Source organism: Xyrauchen texanus, chromosome 46, assembly GCF_025860055.1.
Source record: "Xyrauchen texanus isolate HMW12.3.18 chromosome 46, RBS_HiC_50CHRs, whole genome shotgun sequence".
Lineage (NCBI taxonomy): Eukaryota > Metazoa > Chordata > Actinopteri > Cypriniformes > Catostomidae > Xyrauchen > Xyrauchen texanus.
In genome coordinates this window covers 80,603-97,642 of record NC_068321.1, presented here as the reverse complement: position 1 = coordinate 97,642, position 17,040 = coordinate 80,603, and the positions used below count along the sequence as shown (strand labels likewise).

The 17,040-nt window shown below is 40.2% G+C and overlaps 1 protein-coding gene across 2 annotated transcripts in view; it reads right to left on the bottom strand.

Moving 5' to 3' along the window:
* Positions 1 to 16,558, bottom strand: part of LOC127637919 (NEDD4-like E3 ubiquitin-protein ligase WWP2) — an 86,920-nt gene extending 70,362 nt beyond the window's left edge. For both annotated transcript variants that reach the window (XM_052119169.1, XM_052119170.1), the window contains exons 1-2: positions 16,467 to 16,558; positions 15,507 to 15,605 (exon numbers count right to left, since the gene is read on the bottom strand). In XM_052119169.1, the coding sequence (XP_051975129.1) occupies positions 15,507 to 15,576 (70 nt within the window). In that variant the 5' untranslated portion in view covers positions 15,577 to 15,605; positions 16,467 to 16,558. The remainder of the gene's footprint in view (positions 1 to 15,506; positions 15,606 to 16,466) is intronic.
* Between the last annotated feature and the right edge of the window lie 482 nt (positions 16,559 to 17,040).

Sequence of the window (17,040 nt, the reverse complement as noted above, 5' to 3'; positions counted from 1 at the left end):
ACAGCACATTTAATGTCATATTCTGATTTATAATTTGTCAGTTAAGGGTGCTATTTCGCTACTGTTGCGTTTGACAACCGTGAGAGCATGCTTTGTGTCGGTTTCAACTGTATCGATGCGTTGTTTTGGAAAGAGGGGGCGTGGCTAAATCAACGGCTTAGTTTCGTGGACGTTAGAACAACACCTTTAATATGACATTTGATGTTATTAATGGTCCAAGCACTGAAGGTGCTGGAACCCTATTGTATCCATTAGGATTTTCTTATTATTAGGGGTTCAAGCCTGAAGGGCTAGAAACCCTATTGTTTTTGCTCGGATTTGCTTTTATTAGGGGGGTTCAATCCCGATGGGATTTATTCTCAAACATCAATTATTAGAAAAACCTACTTTTGTGAATTAGTCAAAACCATTTTATGCTTGGTATCCCTACTTCAATAATTATGGAAAACATTTTTACTTTGTTTCGCAAGCCTATAATAGACCAATGAAATCATGGGCTGAGCCTTAAACACTTATAAGGCTATAACTACTGAACGCAATGAGCAATCTAAACCAACCTTGAGACAAATATGTAGGGGATCAATCTGAGGACACAAGATACATTTGCCTGGGATTGGCCACTTGATAGTGCTATAATAACAATTACAATTCTAGAAATGTCTCTAATTAATGAACTGTTGGTTTGAATGACTTGAAACGTTGCATGCTGTGTCTTTGTCCAAGATGCCAACAAGGTAGATAAGGACATCTGCATATCTTGAAAAAACATGGCTGCCTTTGACCAATCAGTTTTTAGCAGCTTTTATATATGGTTATATAAGGCCGATCAGAACTAAACTTGGTAGGCCTATTTGTCTCTTTTGAAAGACATTGGCCACAAGGAGGCGCTATCGCATTTTACATGCGTGTAAATCATTGTATATTCCGCTGTGTTTCACAAAGAGACACATTACTCATACCACATTGTAGATTTCCTCATTCTGAACAACTTTGCCATAAGGACCATTGGTGTGAAATAAAACGTTCAATAAATACTTGAGATTATTGTAAAAGACTCCTTTTTCGAACAAGTCCTAAGCCATTCACATGATAGGAACCAACCCAGTGCAGAAAGATTCACTGGAGTCCTAAAATTCAATGCACAAAGGGTGGCCTACGTAGCTCTGTGGTAAAGATGCTGGCTACCGCCCCAGGAGTTTGCTGGTTCAAATCCCAGGGTGTGCTGAGTGACTCCAGCCGGGTCTCCTAAGCAACCAAATTGGCCCGTTTGCTAGGGAGGGTAGAGTCACACGGGGTAACCTCCTCGTGATCGCTATAATGTGGTATAATTTTGCCACAATCCCTGTAAATCAGAAAATAATTTGAGGGCTGAAATCAATGTATGCTTTCAAATCCAGGGTGCGAGTGCGATCGAAAAAGCAAGTGTTTTTTTGGACATCTGTTGTCAACATCATTTTTCAAAATAAAGGTCCCACATTGAATGAACTCATTTTGAAAATAATATGAACATGAATTACATTGTAAAAATAAAGTAAATCAATTAAAAAGTCATAAAATATAATTTTACTACACTTAGGATATCAAATCTTCTTTTGTCTGCTCCCGTATATCCGCATTTTTGACTGCACAGGTTTTATGCTGGATACCTTTAGGATATCAAATAATATGATGAAATTAGCTTTATATTCATATGCTCAGAAAAAATACAAATAATTGAAGATTCATTTTAGTATCTGCTACTCAGTTAATGGTAAAACTGTCCATATTATACACAGTCTATATGCAATTTGGAACAAAACACATTTATATTTATGATCTCTGGGATTGATGGTCATTTTTATTCCAATAAACTTACAATTAAAGAAAAATTATTTGGGAGGTGGGGGTTCAGATGTTCTGCATGCTCCTGTGACGTCATCATATCAATATCGTATCGCACATCGCAATTTTCCTCAATATCGTGCAGCCCTACAGCTAAGGCTTACTGACATACGATTTTTCATCATACAATAAATGCAATACCTTATCACCTGTTATTTTCTTTTGATTTTCAAACAATTTTTTATGTATGGCTTGTCAGGACCAAGTTGTTTGATGGCTAATTTGTCTGAATTTGCAATAGAAACGACACACTGTTGCACACAAGTTTATCAATAGTGGTCGCCATGTTCACAATCTGTAAGACTGCTGGCGCACAATAAGTTATCTTTGGTTTGATACTTCATTTTGGGCACACTAATTTCTGGCTCATTGCAGTACCATATTTGACCACAGATTTCCATTGGAAAAATAAGGGGCACTGTGGTATTCTCTGCCCCATATGCACATACCTCTATCATACAACGTGTAACAGAGAATATTTAGGTATGGATATAGATATCCATATGGATGAGCCGCACCTGTATAGAGTAATAAAATCAGAGACCCTCTCCTCGATTCAGATTCATTGAGCATATCGGCAGAAAATTTGTAGTAGAAAATATATGGATTTAAACACTGGAATTGTTTGGATTAACTTTATGCTGTGTGCTTTTTGCAGCTACATAATTTTTGTCCCAGTTCACTTTTCAACAAATTTAGTTTAGGCAAGATGTATTCGGTCAATTCATATTATTTGGCATCCACTGGATAATTTCTGTTAATTCTGATTATTTTGGTCATCTCTCCTCATGTGCTTGGACCCTGATGATTGCAGCTTGCGGCTATATTTATTCAAGTCAAGTCAAGTGGTTTTTATTGTCGTTTCAACCATATACAGTTAGTACAGTACACAGCAAAACGAGACAACGTTCCTCCAGGACCATGGTGCTACATAAAAACAACAAAGGACCAACATAGGACCACATGAGACTACACAACGAAATAAAATACCTATATAAACTACCTATATATACCTATATAAAGTGCACGTGCAAACATATGCAAAAAGTACAGGACAGTACAACAAATTACTGACAATGAACAGGACAATAGACAGTGCAGCGCCGACCAGTACTCAGTAGTGCAAAAAGATGACAGTTTCTAAAAATGTAAACATAACATACTATGAGATAATGTTCTATGCACATAGCAGTTATTGAGGTAGCAGACAGTTATAAAGTGACAGTTATTAAAGTGCAACTCAGGACACGTGTGTGTCAAACCAGTCTCTGAGTATTGAGAAGTCTGATGGCTTGGGGAAGAAGCTGTTACACAGTCTGGCCGTGAGGGCCCGAATGCTTCGGTACCTCTTGCCAGACGGGAGGAGGGTAAAGAGTTTGTGTGAGGGGTGTGTGGGGTCAGTCCACAATGCTGGTTGCTTCTATGGATACAGTGTTTTTTGTAAATGTCTTTGATGGAGGGAAGAGAGACCCCAATGATCTTCTCAGCTGTCCTCACTATCCTCTGCAGGGCTTTGCGGTCCGAAACGGTGCAAGTCCCAAACCAGGCAGTGATGCAGCTGCTCAGGATGCTCTCAATAGTCCCTCTATAGAATGTAGTGAGGATGGGGGTTGGGAGATGTGCTTTCCTCAGCCTTCGAAGAAAGTAGAGACGCTGCTGGGCTTTCTTGGTGATAGAGCTGGTGTTGAGGGACCAGGTGAGGTTCTCCGCCAGGTGAACACCAAGGAATTTGGTGCTCTTGACGATCTCCACAGAGGAGCCGTCGATGTTCAGCGGAGTGTGTTCACCTTGTGCTCTCCTAAAGTCAACAACCATCTCTTTTGTTTTGTCGACATTCAGGGACAGGTTGTTGGCTCTACACCAGTTCGTCAGCCGCTGCACCTCCTCTCTGTATGCTGACTCGTTGTTCTTGCTGATGAGACCCACCACGGTCATGTCATCGGCGAACTTGATGATGTGATTCGAGCTGTGCATTGCTGCACAGTCGTGAGTCAGCAGAGTGAACAGCATTGGACTGAGCACACAGCCCTGGGGGGCCCCAGTGCTCAGTGTGGTGGTGGTATTATTATTATTCTCCCATAAAAGTGACCATGCAGACCAAACCGTAAGGTCTAGAGACATGAAACTTTAAAGAATGGTAGTAGTCACAAAACTTGCAAATTTTCTTACCCCGATTGGTCAATAGGAGGCACTATAACAAAGGCAAAAGTTTTTGGGCCATAACTTCTGAACAGTAAGGGCTAGAATCAAAATTATTTCTTCATCTGATTTCTAGAGTCAAGGAATATACACTCACCTAAAGGATTATTAGGAACACCATACTAATACTGTGTTTGACCCCCTTTCACCTTCAGAACTGCCTTAATTCTACGTGGCATTGATTCAACAAGGTGCTGAAAGCATTCTTTAGAAATGTTGGCCCATATTGATAGGATAGCATCTTGCAGTTGATGGAGATTTGTGGGATGCACATCCAGGGCACGAAGCTCCCGTTCCACCACATCCCAAAGATGCTCTATTGGGTTGAGATCTGGTGACTGTGGGGGCCATTTTAGTACAGTGAACTCATTGTCATGTTCAAGAAACCAATCTGAATTGATTCGAGCTTTGTGACATGGTGCATTATCCTGCTGGAAGTAGCCATCAGAGGATGGGTACATGGTGGCCATAAAGGGATGGACATGGTCAGAAACAATGCTCAGGTAGGCCGTGGCATTTAAACGATGCCCATTTGGCACTAAGGGGCCTAAAGTGTGCCAAGAAAACATCCCCCACATCATTAAACCACCACCAGCAGCCTGCACAGTGGTAACAAGGCATGATGGATCCATGTTCTCATTCTGTTTATGCCAAATTCTGACTCTACCATCTGAATGTCTCAACAGAAATCGAGACTCATCAGACCAGGCAACATTTTTCCAGTCTTCAACTGTCCAATTTTGGTGAGCTCTTGCAAATTGTAGTCTCTTTTTCCTATTTGTAGTGGAGATGAGTGGTACCCGGTGGGGTCTTCTGCTGTTGTAGCCCATCCGCCTCAAGGTTGTGTGTGTTGTGGCTTCACAAATGCTTTGCTGCATACCTCGGTTGTAACGAGTGGTTATTTCAGGCAAAGTTGCTCTTCTATCAGCTTGAATCATTCGGCCCTTTCTCCTCTGACCTCTAGCATCAACAAGGCATTTTCGCCCACAGGACTGCCGCATACTGGATGTTTTTCCCTTTCCACACCATTCTTTGTAAACCCTAGAAATGATTGTGCGTGAAAATCCCAGTAACTGAGCAGATTGTGAAATACTCAGACCGGCCCGTCTGGCACCAACAACCATGCCACGCTCAAAATTGCTTAAATCACCTTTCTTTCCCATTCTGACATTCAGTTTGGAGTTCAGGAGATTGTCTTGACCAGGACCACACCCCTAAATGCATTGAAGCAACTGCCATGTGATTGGTTGATTAGATAATTGCATTAGTGAGAAATTGAACAGGTGTTCCTAATAATCCTTTAGGTGAGTGTATCTCCAATTTAATTTTGGTCTATAATTTTTTTCATAAATTTGGTATACATTCATCAGTTGCAGCCGCATCTGAGAATTTTAATTCAGATAGATTGCTAGATTACATGTTACTCAAGGCTAATAGCTGTTTTAATCTGTGTTTTTTCCATCGACTGCATAATTCCAGCCAGAAAGTTTGGAAGTATAAATGGACTTGGTTTCAAAGCCGCATTCCACAGTTCTGGTGTGGGAACATTTTGGCTTTAAGCTGAAAGAGGAGAGCCCATGAACAGGCAGGGCTATACATATTAACGCTTGTCAAATTTTGGAAATTTTTAACAGGCAAGTTAAAGAGAATTTTACTTGCCCGACCAGACAAGTAGCCTGATTAAAATCTCAATAATGAATGTTGGCTCAATAGCATCGGGATTTCGGGGATAGAGCACAATTTTAATAAAAATAAGGGGAATTCTCTCTCGCCTTAACTTCTGCAGATTTCAGCAGCTTCTGAGCACGCAGTAGGAAAGCATATCTACTGAACTTTAGATTTTACATATATAAACAAGAATTAACCTGTTAATTGGACATGCGAATGGTGTTGTACCATGCCTCTATAAGCAAGCAATGTGTTAAAATTATTGCTCCTGTTAATAATCAACAAAGCTGTATTCATGGCAAGTGCGCAACATTGGAAAAATCTAATTTTGTCTCGTCACATTGTGGTGCTCACTCATAAAACAGCAAGAAAGGCAGAAATAGCTAAAGTGCTTCATGTAATAATACCATCTGCAGAGTGAAGAGAAATGCTTAAAACAGAGGTATGCATCCGTCACATCTCTCATCTTTGTAGAACTCCATCTAATGTATGTATCAGAGGTATTTTCTCTACCATGTGAATCAGTCAATTTTACACACAATAAAAACATTATCTATCTTTAATATGCATCTCTGTTTTGAATATACAACATAACTGATTTAGCAGCAAGTTTCTCTCAACATTTTTTTTATGCAACTGGTGAGAAATGACTTTTAAAACGATTATTTACCCAAAAATGAAAATTGGGTAACACTTTACAAAAAGATTTAATTTGTTAAAGCCAATTAACTACATCAGTTAACAAAAAAACACCACTTTTATATAATTTATTAATCTTGGTTAATATTAATTCCAACATGCAGTATATTAATACATTTTCATATATTAAAATAAAAAGTTGTATATGTTAACATTAGTTCATGTATTATAAACTAACAATGAACAGTTGTATTTTATTTTAGTAACTAACATTATCTAAGATTGATAAATGCTGTAAAATATTGTTCATTGCTAGTTCATAATAGCTTATGCATTATCTAATGTTAATGAACCTTGTAAAGTGTCATCATTACTCGGCTTCATGTTGTTCCAAACCCATCTGACTAGGAAGAATGTTGGTTTCAGTCTCAATCCACTTTTATTTTATGGGAGAAAAAAAAAGATGCAGTGACAGTGAATAGTGACTGTGACCAACATTCGGTCAAAAATCTAATTATGTGCTCCTCAGAAGAGAGACATTCACACAGGCTTGAGGGTGAGTAATGATTTCCCGTCTTTCTGCACTGTGTTCTTAATCCCTATTAGGTGTAAATGTTGATGATGGAGACTTTCTTTTTGTCTCTGGACAAGTAACTTTTTACTCTGACAAGTGAATGAACAATTTACTTTACAGAATGACAAGCACATGACAATGCTTAAATGTCGAGCCCGGGCAAGTATGTCGACTTTGTTTAAAAACAGTGGTAATGAAAAGTGTTGATACAATTAACCTAAAAGCTCATCTAAAATATAACCATCCCATCCAGTTTTCTGAGCTGTGAACAAAAACTGCAGTTGGAGAGGGGACTTCCTGACTTAATTCTTTTTTTTTTTTTATTCCAATTCCAATGTCTGAAATTTCTTAAGAATCAAAAGTAGGGGCCCTGGGTAGTACAGTGAGTATTGACGCTGACTGCCACCCATTGAGTCACAAGTTTGAATCCAGGTTTGTGCTGGGTGAATCTAGCCAGGTCTCCTAAGCAACCAAATTGGCCCAGTTGCAAGGGAGGATAGATTCACATGAGGTAACCCCCTTGTGGTCATGATTAGGGGTTCTTGCTCTGGGGCTTGTGGCAAGTTGTGTGTGGATCGCAGAGAGCAGCATGAGTCTCCACATGCTGTGAGTCTCCGCGGTGTGATGCACAACGAGTCACGTGATAAGATGCGCAGATTGACTGTTTCAGAAGCGGAGTAAGAAAGTAGAAAGTAGTGGGAATTGGGCATTCCAAATTGGCAGAAAAGGGAATAAAAATAAAAAAACAAAAAAGATTTAAAAGTTCGGAGCCTGGGTATCTCAAATCAAATCAAATCAAATCACTTTATTGTCACACTACCATGTACACAAGTGCAACAGTAGGTGAAATTCTTGTGTGCAGTTCCGAGCAACATAGCAGTCATGACAGTGACGAGACATATACCAATTACAATAAACAACATACTTACACAAAACAATTTACATATCAAATGTACACATACTTACACAAAACAATTTACAAATCAGATGTACACATACTTACACAACACAATAATTATATACAATGCAGAATATAGAACAGAATATACAATACAATAAGTGGGAGTATATGAAATATATATGTGTATATATATATATATATATAGCAGTTGTATTGAGGAGAATATGTTGACAGTCCAGTGTGAGATTATAGCTGAATAAAGTGCAGTGCTAATTATTGATCCTGATAGATCAAGAGTTCAACAGTCTGATTGCTTGGGGAAAAAGCTATCATGTAGTCGGCTGGTGCGGGTCCTGATGCTGCGATACCGCCTGCCTGATGGTAGCAGTGAGAACAGCCCATGACTTGGGTGACTGGAGTCTCTGATGATCCTCCGAGCTTTTTTCACACACCGCCTGGTGTATATGTCCTGGAGGGAGGGAAGCTCACCTCCGATGATGTTCCTGGCAGTTCGCACCACCCTTTGCAGGGCTTTGCAGTTGTGCGCGGTGCTATTGCCATACCAGGCGGTGATGCAGCCAGTCAGGATGCTCTCTACAGTGCTGGTGTAGAACCGTGTGAGGATGTGGTGGTTCATTCCAAACTTCCTCAGCCGTCTCAGGAAGAAGAGGCGCTGGTGAGCCTTCTTCACAACGGCCTCAGTGTGGACGGACCATGTGAGTTCCTCAGTAATGTGGACACCGAGGAACTTGAAGCTGCTGACTCTCTCCACCGGTGCTCCATTGATGGTGATGGGGCTGTGTTCTCTGTCTTTCTTCCTGAAGTCCACAACAAGCTCCTTGGTTTTACTGACGTTGAGGGAGAGGTTGTGCTCCTGACACCAGTGTGTCAGAGTGTGCACCTCCTCTCTGTAGGCTCTTTCATCATTGTCAGTGATCAGACCTACCACCGTCGTATCGTCAGCAAACTTAATGATGGCATTGGAGCTATGTGTTGCCACACAGTCATGTGTGTACAGGGAATACAGGAGTGGGCTGAGAACACAGCCCTGCGGGCTCCAGTGTTGAGGGTCAGTGATGAGGAGGTGTTGCTGCCCATTCTAACCACCTGACGTCTGCCTGACAGGAAATCCAGGATCCAGCTGCACAGCGAGCTGTTTAAGCCCAGAGCCCGGAGTTTCTCATCAAGCTTAGAGGGCACTATGGTGTTGAATGCTGAGCTGTAGTCTACAAACAGCATTCTCACATATGTGTTCCTTTTTCCAGGTGGGAGAGAGCAGTGTGTATTGTAGATGCAATGGCATCATCAGTGGAGCGGTTGTTGCGGTAGGCAAACTGCAATGGGTCCAAAGAGGGGGCAGAACAGAGCAGATGTGATCTCTGATTAACCTCTCGAAGCATTTGCTGATGATGGGGGTCAGAGCAACAGGACGCCAGTCATTTAAGCATGTGATTATAGCTTGCTTCGGTACAGGCACAATGGTTGATGTTTTGAAGCATGTGGGGACTACAGACAGGGAGAGGGACAGATTGAAAATGTCCGTAAAAACACCAGCCAGTTGATTCGCGCGACGCTCTGATGACGCGGCCGGAATGCCGTCTGGACCAGCGGCTTTACGGATGTTCACCCGTCGGAATGATCGGGTTACATCCACAACAGAGACGGAGAGTGAATCAACCTCTGTAGCGTCAGTCGCAAGTGCACTCTCCGCGAGGGCGGTGTTACTGTCCTCAAAACGAGCATAAAATGTATTAAGTTCGTCCGGGAGAGATGCAGCGGTGTTCATGGCGGAGACTTTATTCCGCTTGTAGTCCGTGATTGTGTTAATTCCCTGCCACATACTTCTGGAGTCAGTGGTGTTGAACTGACTTTCAAGTTTGTGCCTGTACTGGCGTTTAGCTGCACTGATAGTGTTACGGAGGGCATAACTGGCTTGTTTACGCTCCTCCGTGTTAGGAGAATTAAAAGCGGAGGTCCGCGCGAACATCGCCGTTAACCCATGGTTTCTGGCTGGGGTATATCCGTATAGTTTTGGTCGGAACAACGTCCTCTACGCACTTCCTGATGAAACACGTTACGCTGTCAGCGTAAACCTCGATGTCGTCATCAGAGGCGGACCGGAACATCTCCCAGTCCGCGTGATCAAAACAGTCTTGTAGCGCAGAGTCTGATTGGTCCGACCAGCACTGGATCGTTCTGAGGGTGGGTGCTTCCTGTTTCAGTTTCTGCCTGTAAGCGGGCAGAAGCAGAACGGAAGAATGGTCCGATTTGCCAAATGGGGGCGGTGGAGGGATTTGTAGCCTTCCGGAAGGGAGAGTAACAATGATCCAAAACCCGTCCCCTCGTGTGTTGAACTTTATGTGTTGGTGGTATTTTGGGGCGATTGCTTTGAAGTTGGCTTTGTTAAAGTCCCCGGCAACAATGAACGCAGCCTCAGGGTGCGCGGTTTCCTGCTCACTTATACACCCATACAGTTCCCTGAGTGCCCGGTCTGTGTCGGCTTGCGGGGGATGTACACAGCTGTGATGATAACCGCTGTGAATTCCCTCGGCAGCCAGAATGGTCGACACAGAAGCATGAGATATTCCAGATCAGGAGAGCAAAAGACTTGATGAAATGTACGTTCCTCTGATCACACCATGATTTGTTGATCATAAAACATACACCACCACCTCTGCTTTTACCAGAGAGGTCTTTCGCTCTGTCCGCTCGGTGCACGGAAAAGCCCGTGATTTCGATGGCCGAGTCTGGAATCTCCGTGAGACAGCCAGGTTTCTGTAAGGCACATAACGCAGCAGTCCCTCGTCTCTCGTTGGAAAGAGATCCGCGCTCTCAGCTCGCAGAGTTTGTTGTCCAGAGACTGAACATTTGCCAGTAGTATACTGGGTAGCGGGGTCGATTTGCACGACGTCTTACTCTGATGAGAACGCCGGCTCGTTTTCCTCTTTTCCTTCTGCGTTTCCGCGGCCGAGCAGCACAGACAAAGGGCTCCGCCGGCGTGTTTGTAAACAGCGGGTCGGCATTAAGGAATTTGAAGTCCGGTTTTCGATGTGTGATTGTAGAACTAATGTCCAAAAGCGTTTGTCTGTCGTAAACAATAAGGCAGACAACATCCAAGACAAAAAAACAAAGAACTGTAAACAAAACAAACAATAAACCGCAGTGTTGTAACGGAGCTCGCAACGCAGCAGCCATACTCGGCGCCATCTTGAGTCCTATGCGAGTAAAGACTTGCAAATTAAAATCCAGGGTGTACTGAGTGACTCCAGTCAGGCTTAATAAGAAACCAGTTGCCCGGTTGCTTGGGTGAGTAGTCACGTTGGGATAGCCTCCTCGTGGCCGCTATAATGTGGCTCTCGCTCTCAGTGGGGTGTGTGGTGAGTTGTGCATTGATGCCGAGGAGAATAGCTTCAGCCTCCACACGCGCTAGGTCTCAACGGTAACACGCTCAACAAGCCTCGTGATAAGATGCGCAGACTGATTTTTTCAGACATGGAGGCAACTGAGATTCGTCCCCGCAACCCGGATTGAGGCGAGTCACTATGTCTCCATGAGGATTTAGAGCGCATTGGGAATTGGGCATTCCAAATTAGGGAGAGTTCATTGCTCTTTGAAAGGGTGTACTTGCATTATTATTCTATTTTATTATCATTATATCAGTGGCATAAAATGGTCTTAAAATGACAATAACATAATTTATTACAATTATTTCTGGGACAATATATCGTCCATCAAAGTAGATATTGTGACAGGCCTATCTATAGCCACTATTTGGCAAGCTTTACTAGTTGAGTTGTAATGATAAATTATTTCATATTGCTGCGCTGCTTAGCTTGAGGGGTTTATGAATAAACACACAAAATGTTTGATATACAATGAGTACTTTCTAGCTAAACTTGATAATTTATAGATATTGATTTCAAGACAGACTTCTAGATAGACTAGCAGGGTTGCTGCAGAGTTTTTAAAATCAAATGTAAGACTTTTTAAGACCTTTTTCATGACCTGAAAATCAAATTAAATACTGTAACCCCATATCAAAACAAACCCACACAAGCTCAAAATAAATCATGTTTCACAGACTCTTACTTAAACACATTCAAAATGGCCTTAAAATTGCAGTTACACAGGGTAGGATATATGCAAGTTTAAAATATACAAGACATGTTTTCCACATATATCACATTCAAATTGGTTTATGTACATTATATAAATAAATACAGGGTTCGTACAGATGCTTCAAAGTTAATTTCAAGGACTTTAGGCATATTTTGACTTGTTTTCAAGGACTATGCTCAAGATGTCAGCAAAACTTTTTCTTTATTTGTTTATTTTAAATACAAATATTTTAACCATTCAGTCAATTCATTCATTTGTATAAAACAGCACTTATTACAAGTACAACAATGAACATCTTTAACTAGAAATTCTTGGTTCATCATTCATTCAAATTGTTGTGCTCCCTTAAAACACACTTCACTTTCCAACAAAAGTGAATAATTGTGTCTGTAAACAGTAGCCCACATGACTCATATGCCATGTTCCATGTTTTCTAAAGTCACACAACAGATTTACGAGAGGAACTGGCGCTAACTGCAAATGGGACATTCAGAAAATAAAATGTGCCTTTCAAACTTACAAAATAGCGATTTTACCTGTTCAGTTTTTGCCTAGAAACACTGAGGGTAAACATTTTGTAACATGTTGACATTAATATTTATTCATAAATGACAACTGAGAACTGTTGTTCTTTTCATTTTATTTTTTCACCGATAAAGCAAGTTAACACTAATGAGGGTTCAATGGGGTACAACACCAAATATTAGTTCAAATGTGAATGAATAACTTTTTAACATGCTGGGAAAAATCACTGTATGCATATTTAAGCAGCCTCTGAACTTCGACCTTAATTATTTTCCATAACTTTTTGTATTTAAAATAAAACAATTTAAACATAAAAAAGGTTTTAATTGATAACAACAATGCCATGAAATCAAGAATCATTCCTTATTAATTATTAACAATTTTGTTTAGCTTTTTGTACACTGATTCAGCCTTGTACTAATGCTTGTATTAAAATAATACAAAATAAATACACAAATAACTTTACATGTCATAGAAGTACTGTACCAGATGAAGAGGACAAGGATTGTTTTCAGGTAATGGACAATTTCAAATATACTGTATTGAGAGATTAAAGCCATTTCATATCATTAAATGATACCTTTTATTTTATTTTCTATATTTGAAAGCTTTTTCATGACTAAGGTCAAGAGACATGTTTGTCAACGTATTTTGATATTGACCCAAATGTTGTAAGAAATAACCTATTTTTGAGAGACATAAAGCTGTCTTTACACAATTGGGCGCTAGACGGCCCACAAAACTAAATCCCCCATTGATCTGCATTCAAATCTCAGAACGTTTTACTCATTTTTTCACTCTGGAGAGTTATTCTTAATTAAAACTGATAGTTGCAAGGATTCATACTTGTTCAATCTGCCAAGGCAGTATCTATAAAATATAAATATATTTTAAATAACAATTGATTGTGATTGGCCCATTCTGAACAGCGCTGCCAAAAGTAACAGGTGCCACGTGGTCTAGCGGTCTGTCATCATGTTTTTAAGAAAATAAACATTTCATTTATGAAATGATTTAAACAACATATTTTAAGATTTATATAATTCAAGAAGTTTAAGCAACTCTTGGTAAAATGATTTAGAAGTTTTCTTATTCTATTATTTCTGAACATCTGGGTTTATTCGATTTTAATACATTTTATATTTACAATCTGTTGACAACATCCCCCAGTGGTGAGGGAAGGGGTTTATGCGCATGATGTAATTGAAAGCAGCTGATTCACTAATTTCCAACACTTGAGACTAGAACAACAAATTGGATGCGTTTATAAGACAATATTCTGCTCCTGAGCAAGGTAAACCTAGTAATTACAAAAGTTATTCTATTTTCAATTTTAGTTTTGAGTTTTATTTGTTTAATTTTAAGAGATTTTGACTTTTTTTATTTGTTATTATATTATATAATACTTTGTACTGGGGAAAAAAGTCCTACTTTAATATATTTTAAATTTGTAATCTTAAAAAAAACTGCACTGGGGGCCGAGTACTTTTTTAAGGCACTGTGTTTACAATATGGCCACTTTATTAGGTACCTTTATATCTACTTATTCATGCGATTATCTCAGCTAATCGTGTGGCAGCAGTGTAATGTATAAAATCATGCCAATATGGGTCAGAAGCTTCAGTTAATTTTCACCTCAACCATCAGAATGGGGAAAAATGTGATCTCAGTGATTTAGACTGTGGCATAATTGTTGGTGCCAGACGGGCTGGTTTGAGTATTTCTGTAACTGCTGATCTTCTGGGATTCAGTCACAACAGTCTCTAGAGTGTAAACAGAATGATGCGAAAAACAAAAAACATCCAGGGAGCGGCAGTACTGTGGGTGGAAAATGGCTTGTTAATGACATAGGTCAGAGGAGAATGGCCAGACTGGTCCAGGCTGACAGGAAGGTGACAGTAGCCCAAATAAACACACATTACAACAGTGCTATGCAGAAAGAATTTCTGAACGTCCATCACATCAAACATTTAGGCGGATGGGCTACAGCATACCCCTCCGGGTACCACTCCTGTCAGCTTAGAACAGGAAACTGAGGCTGCAGTGGGCACAGACTCACCAAAACTGGACAGTAGATGATTGGAAAAACATCACCTGGTCTGACAAATGATAGACCCACAGCAGCCTCTGTTTCCTGTTCTTGGCTGACAGAAGTTGAACCCAACATGGTCTTCTACTGTTGTAGCCCATCTGCCTCAATGTTTGACATGTTGTGCATTCTGAGATTGTATTTTTCTCACTACAATTGTACAGAGCGGTTATCGGAGTTACTGTAGCCTTTCTGTCAGCTCAAACCAGTCTCGCAATTTTCTGATGACATCTCTCATCAACAAGGCATTTTCTTCCACATCACTGGTTGTTTTTCGCACCATTCTCTATACACTCTAGAAACTGTTGTGTGTGAAAATCCCAGAAGATCAGCAGTTACAGAAATACTCAAACCAGCCTGTCTGGTCCTAACAATCATGCCACAGTCTAAATCACTGAGATCACATTGGTTTCCCCATTCTGATGGTTGATGAGAACATTCTTGAACCATATTTGCATGATTGTATATGTTGCACTGCTGCCAAATGATTGGCTGATTAGATAATCACAGGAATAAGTAGATATAAAGGTACCTAATTAAGTATATGTACATGTACACACACACAAACACAAACCTTTAATATTAAACTATTAAACTGATGCAAGCACTTATATTTTCATTCCTGCAGTAATCTCATGTTTTGTCAAACCATTTAATCTGCTCATGAACATTCAGAAAATGTAAGTGAATGTGTCCTGACATAAACATATCTGATCTTACAGCTATTATGCAGTGCACACCCCCCTCTAGAGGACACACAGCACACTGCAATAACACACAAAGCTCTGATATGTCATACCAGCTGATAAATCAAATCAAACTGATCAGATCAGGATGTCATTCGCACAAATGTGATGCTGAGACAGGGCTTCTGATAAATGATCTGTATGAGATGAGACTGGGATTCTTACCCTTCAAGGTCAACTGTGATTTCTCTGTGGCCTGAACGCTGGCAGACTGAGACACACTGGCAGATGCCATCTTCACAGCACATCACAGCACAGCTATGCCTGAAACACGCAAACACACAGTTACAACATAGTCAGAACACAGTTAGGGTAATTCAAGGCAGATATTCACTCAGCTACTGTAAATGTCTGTGATTGGATGTAATAAAACTGTGGCATGTATTGCATTTACTGAGAATATCATGAACCATAGACTCAAACACACAGTGATCTTTCAGTTGAAGCACCTCTCTCGCGCGCGCGCTCTCTCTCTCTCTCTCTCTATCTCTCTCTCGCTCTCTCTCTCTCTCTCTCACACACACACACACACACACACACACACACACACACACACACACACACACACACACACAGAGAGACTACAGTTTATTACATGATTATTTTACCCTAATATTTTAAACTATCAACAGTTAAACAAAATAAAGCAAGGCAGATCATTTGAAACGGCATCAGTAAAGACTGAATATATGGCTTCTAAATCTATATCATGATAAAATAAGAAGCAGTCAAATTCTGATATTGACATGTCAATCACTGCTACAGATAACCAGACATCAACAAACAGTAATAAGACAAACCTATGAAGTAGAAACATGAAACAGTTAACAGCGAAATCGGCTCATTATAACATCGCATTTATTCTTGGCACTAGACTTATACAACATAGATACTCAATCTGAGATTACTTCTGCAGTCAATAAACGTTTATAATCATATAACATAATTTACAATCGTTTATGTATAAATGTCGCTGTTTGAATAACCGCACATCTTCGTGCGTCACAAAAGACACATTAAACAAAAACCGTCGACAACAACACAACCAAACAGTGTACAGACTAATTAGACATAGTTTAAGCGGTTATCTCTTTATGATAATTATACAAATGTATTTATTCGTACCTTTTATCTACTGTGAGTCTATGAAGAGCGGACCATTATTTCCGCTTTAATGTCACGATCACGTGACTAACAGGCACGCACTTTTCTTCTTCGTTTTCTTCTTCTTCTTCTGATTTCATTGGCGATTGGCGAACTAGCTCATGGCGCATTACCGCCACCAACAGGACAGGAGCGGGGAGCGCCGAGTGGAAGGGACAAATAAATATATATGTATCTGCCAAATGCATAAATGTAAATATATCTATATACACACACTGGTGGCCAAAAGTTTGGAATAATGTACAGATTTAGTTGTTTCAAAAGGAAATTGGTACTTTAATTCACCAAAGTGGCATTTAACTAGTATAGTCAGAACATTACTGAAGTAAAAAACAGCACCATCACTATTTGAAAAAAGTCATTTTTGATCAAATCTAGAGAGACCCCACTTCCAGCAGCCATCACTCCAACACCTTATTCTTGAGTACTCATGCTAAATTGCTAATTTGGGACTAGAATCTCAGCTGAAAGATATTTGGTTTGTTAAATAAATGTTTTTGAGTTGCCACAGTGTGCAATAGACTGGCATGTCTTG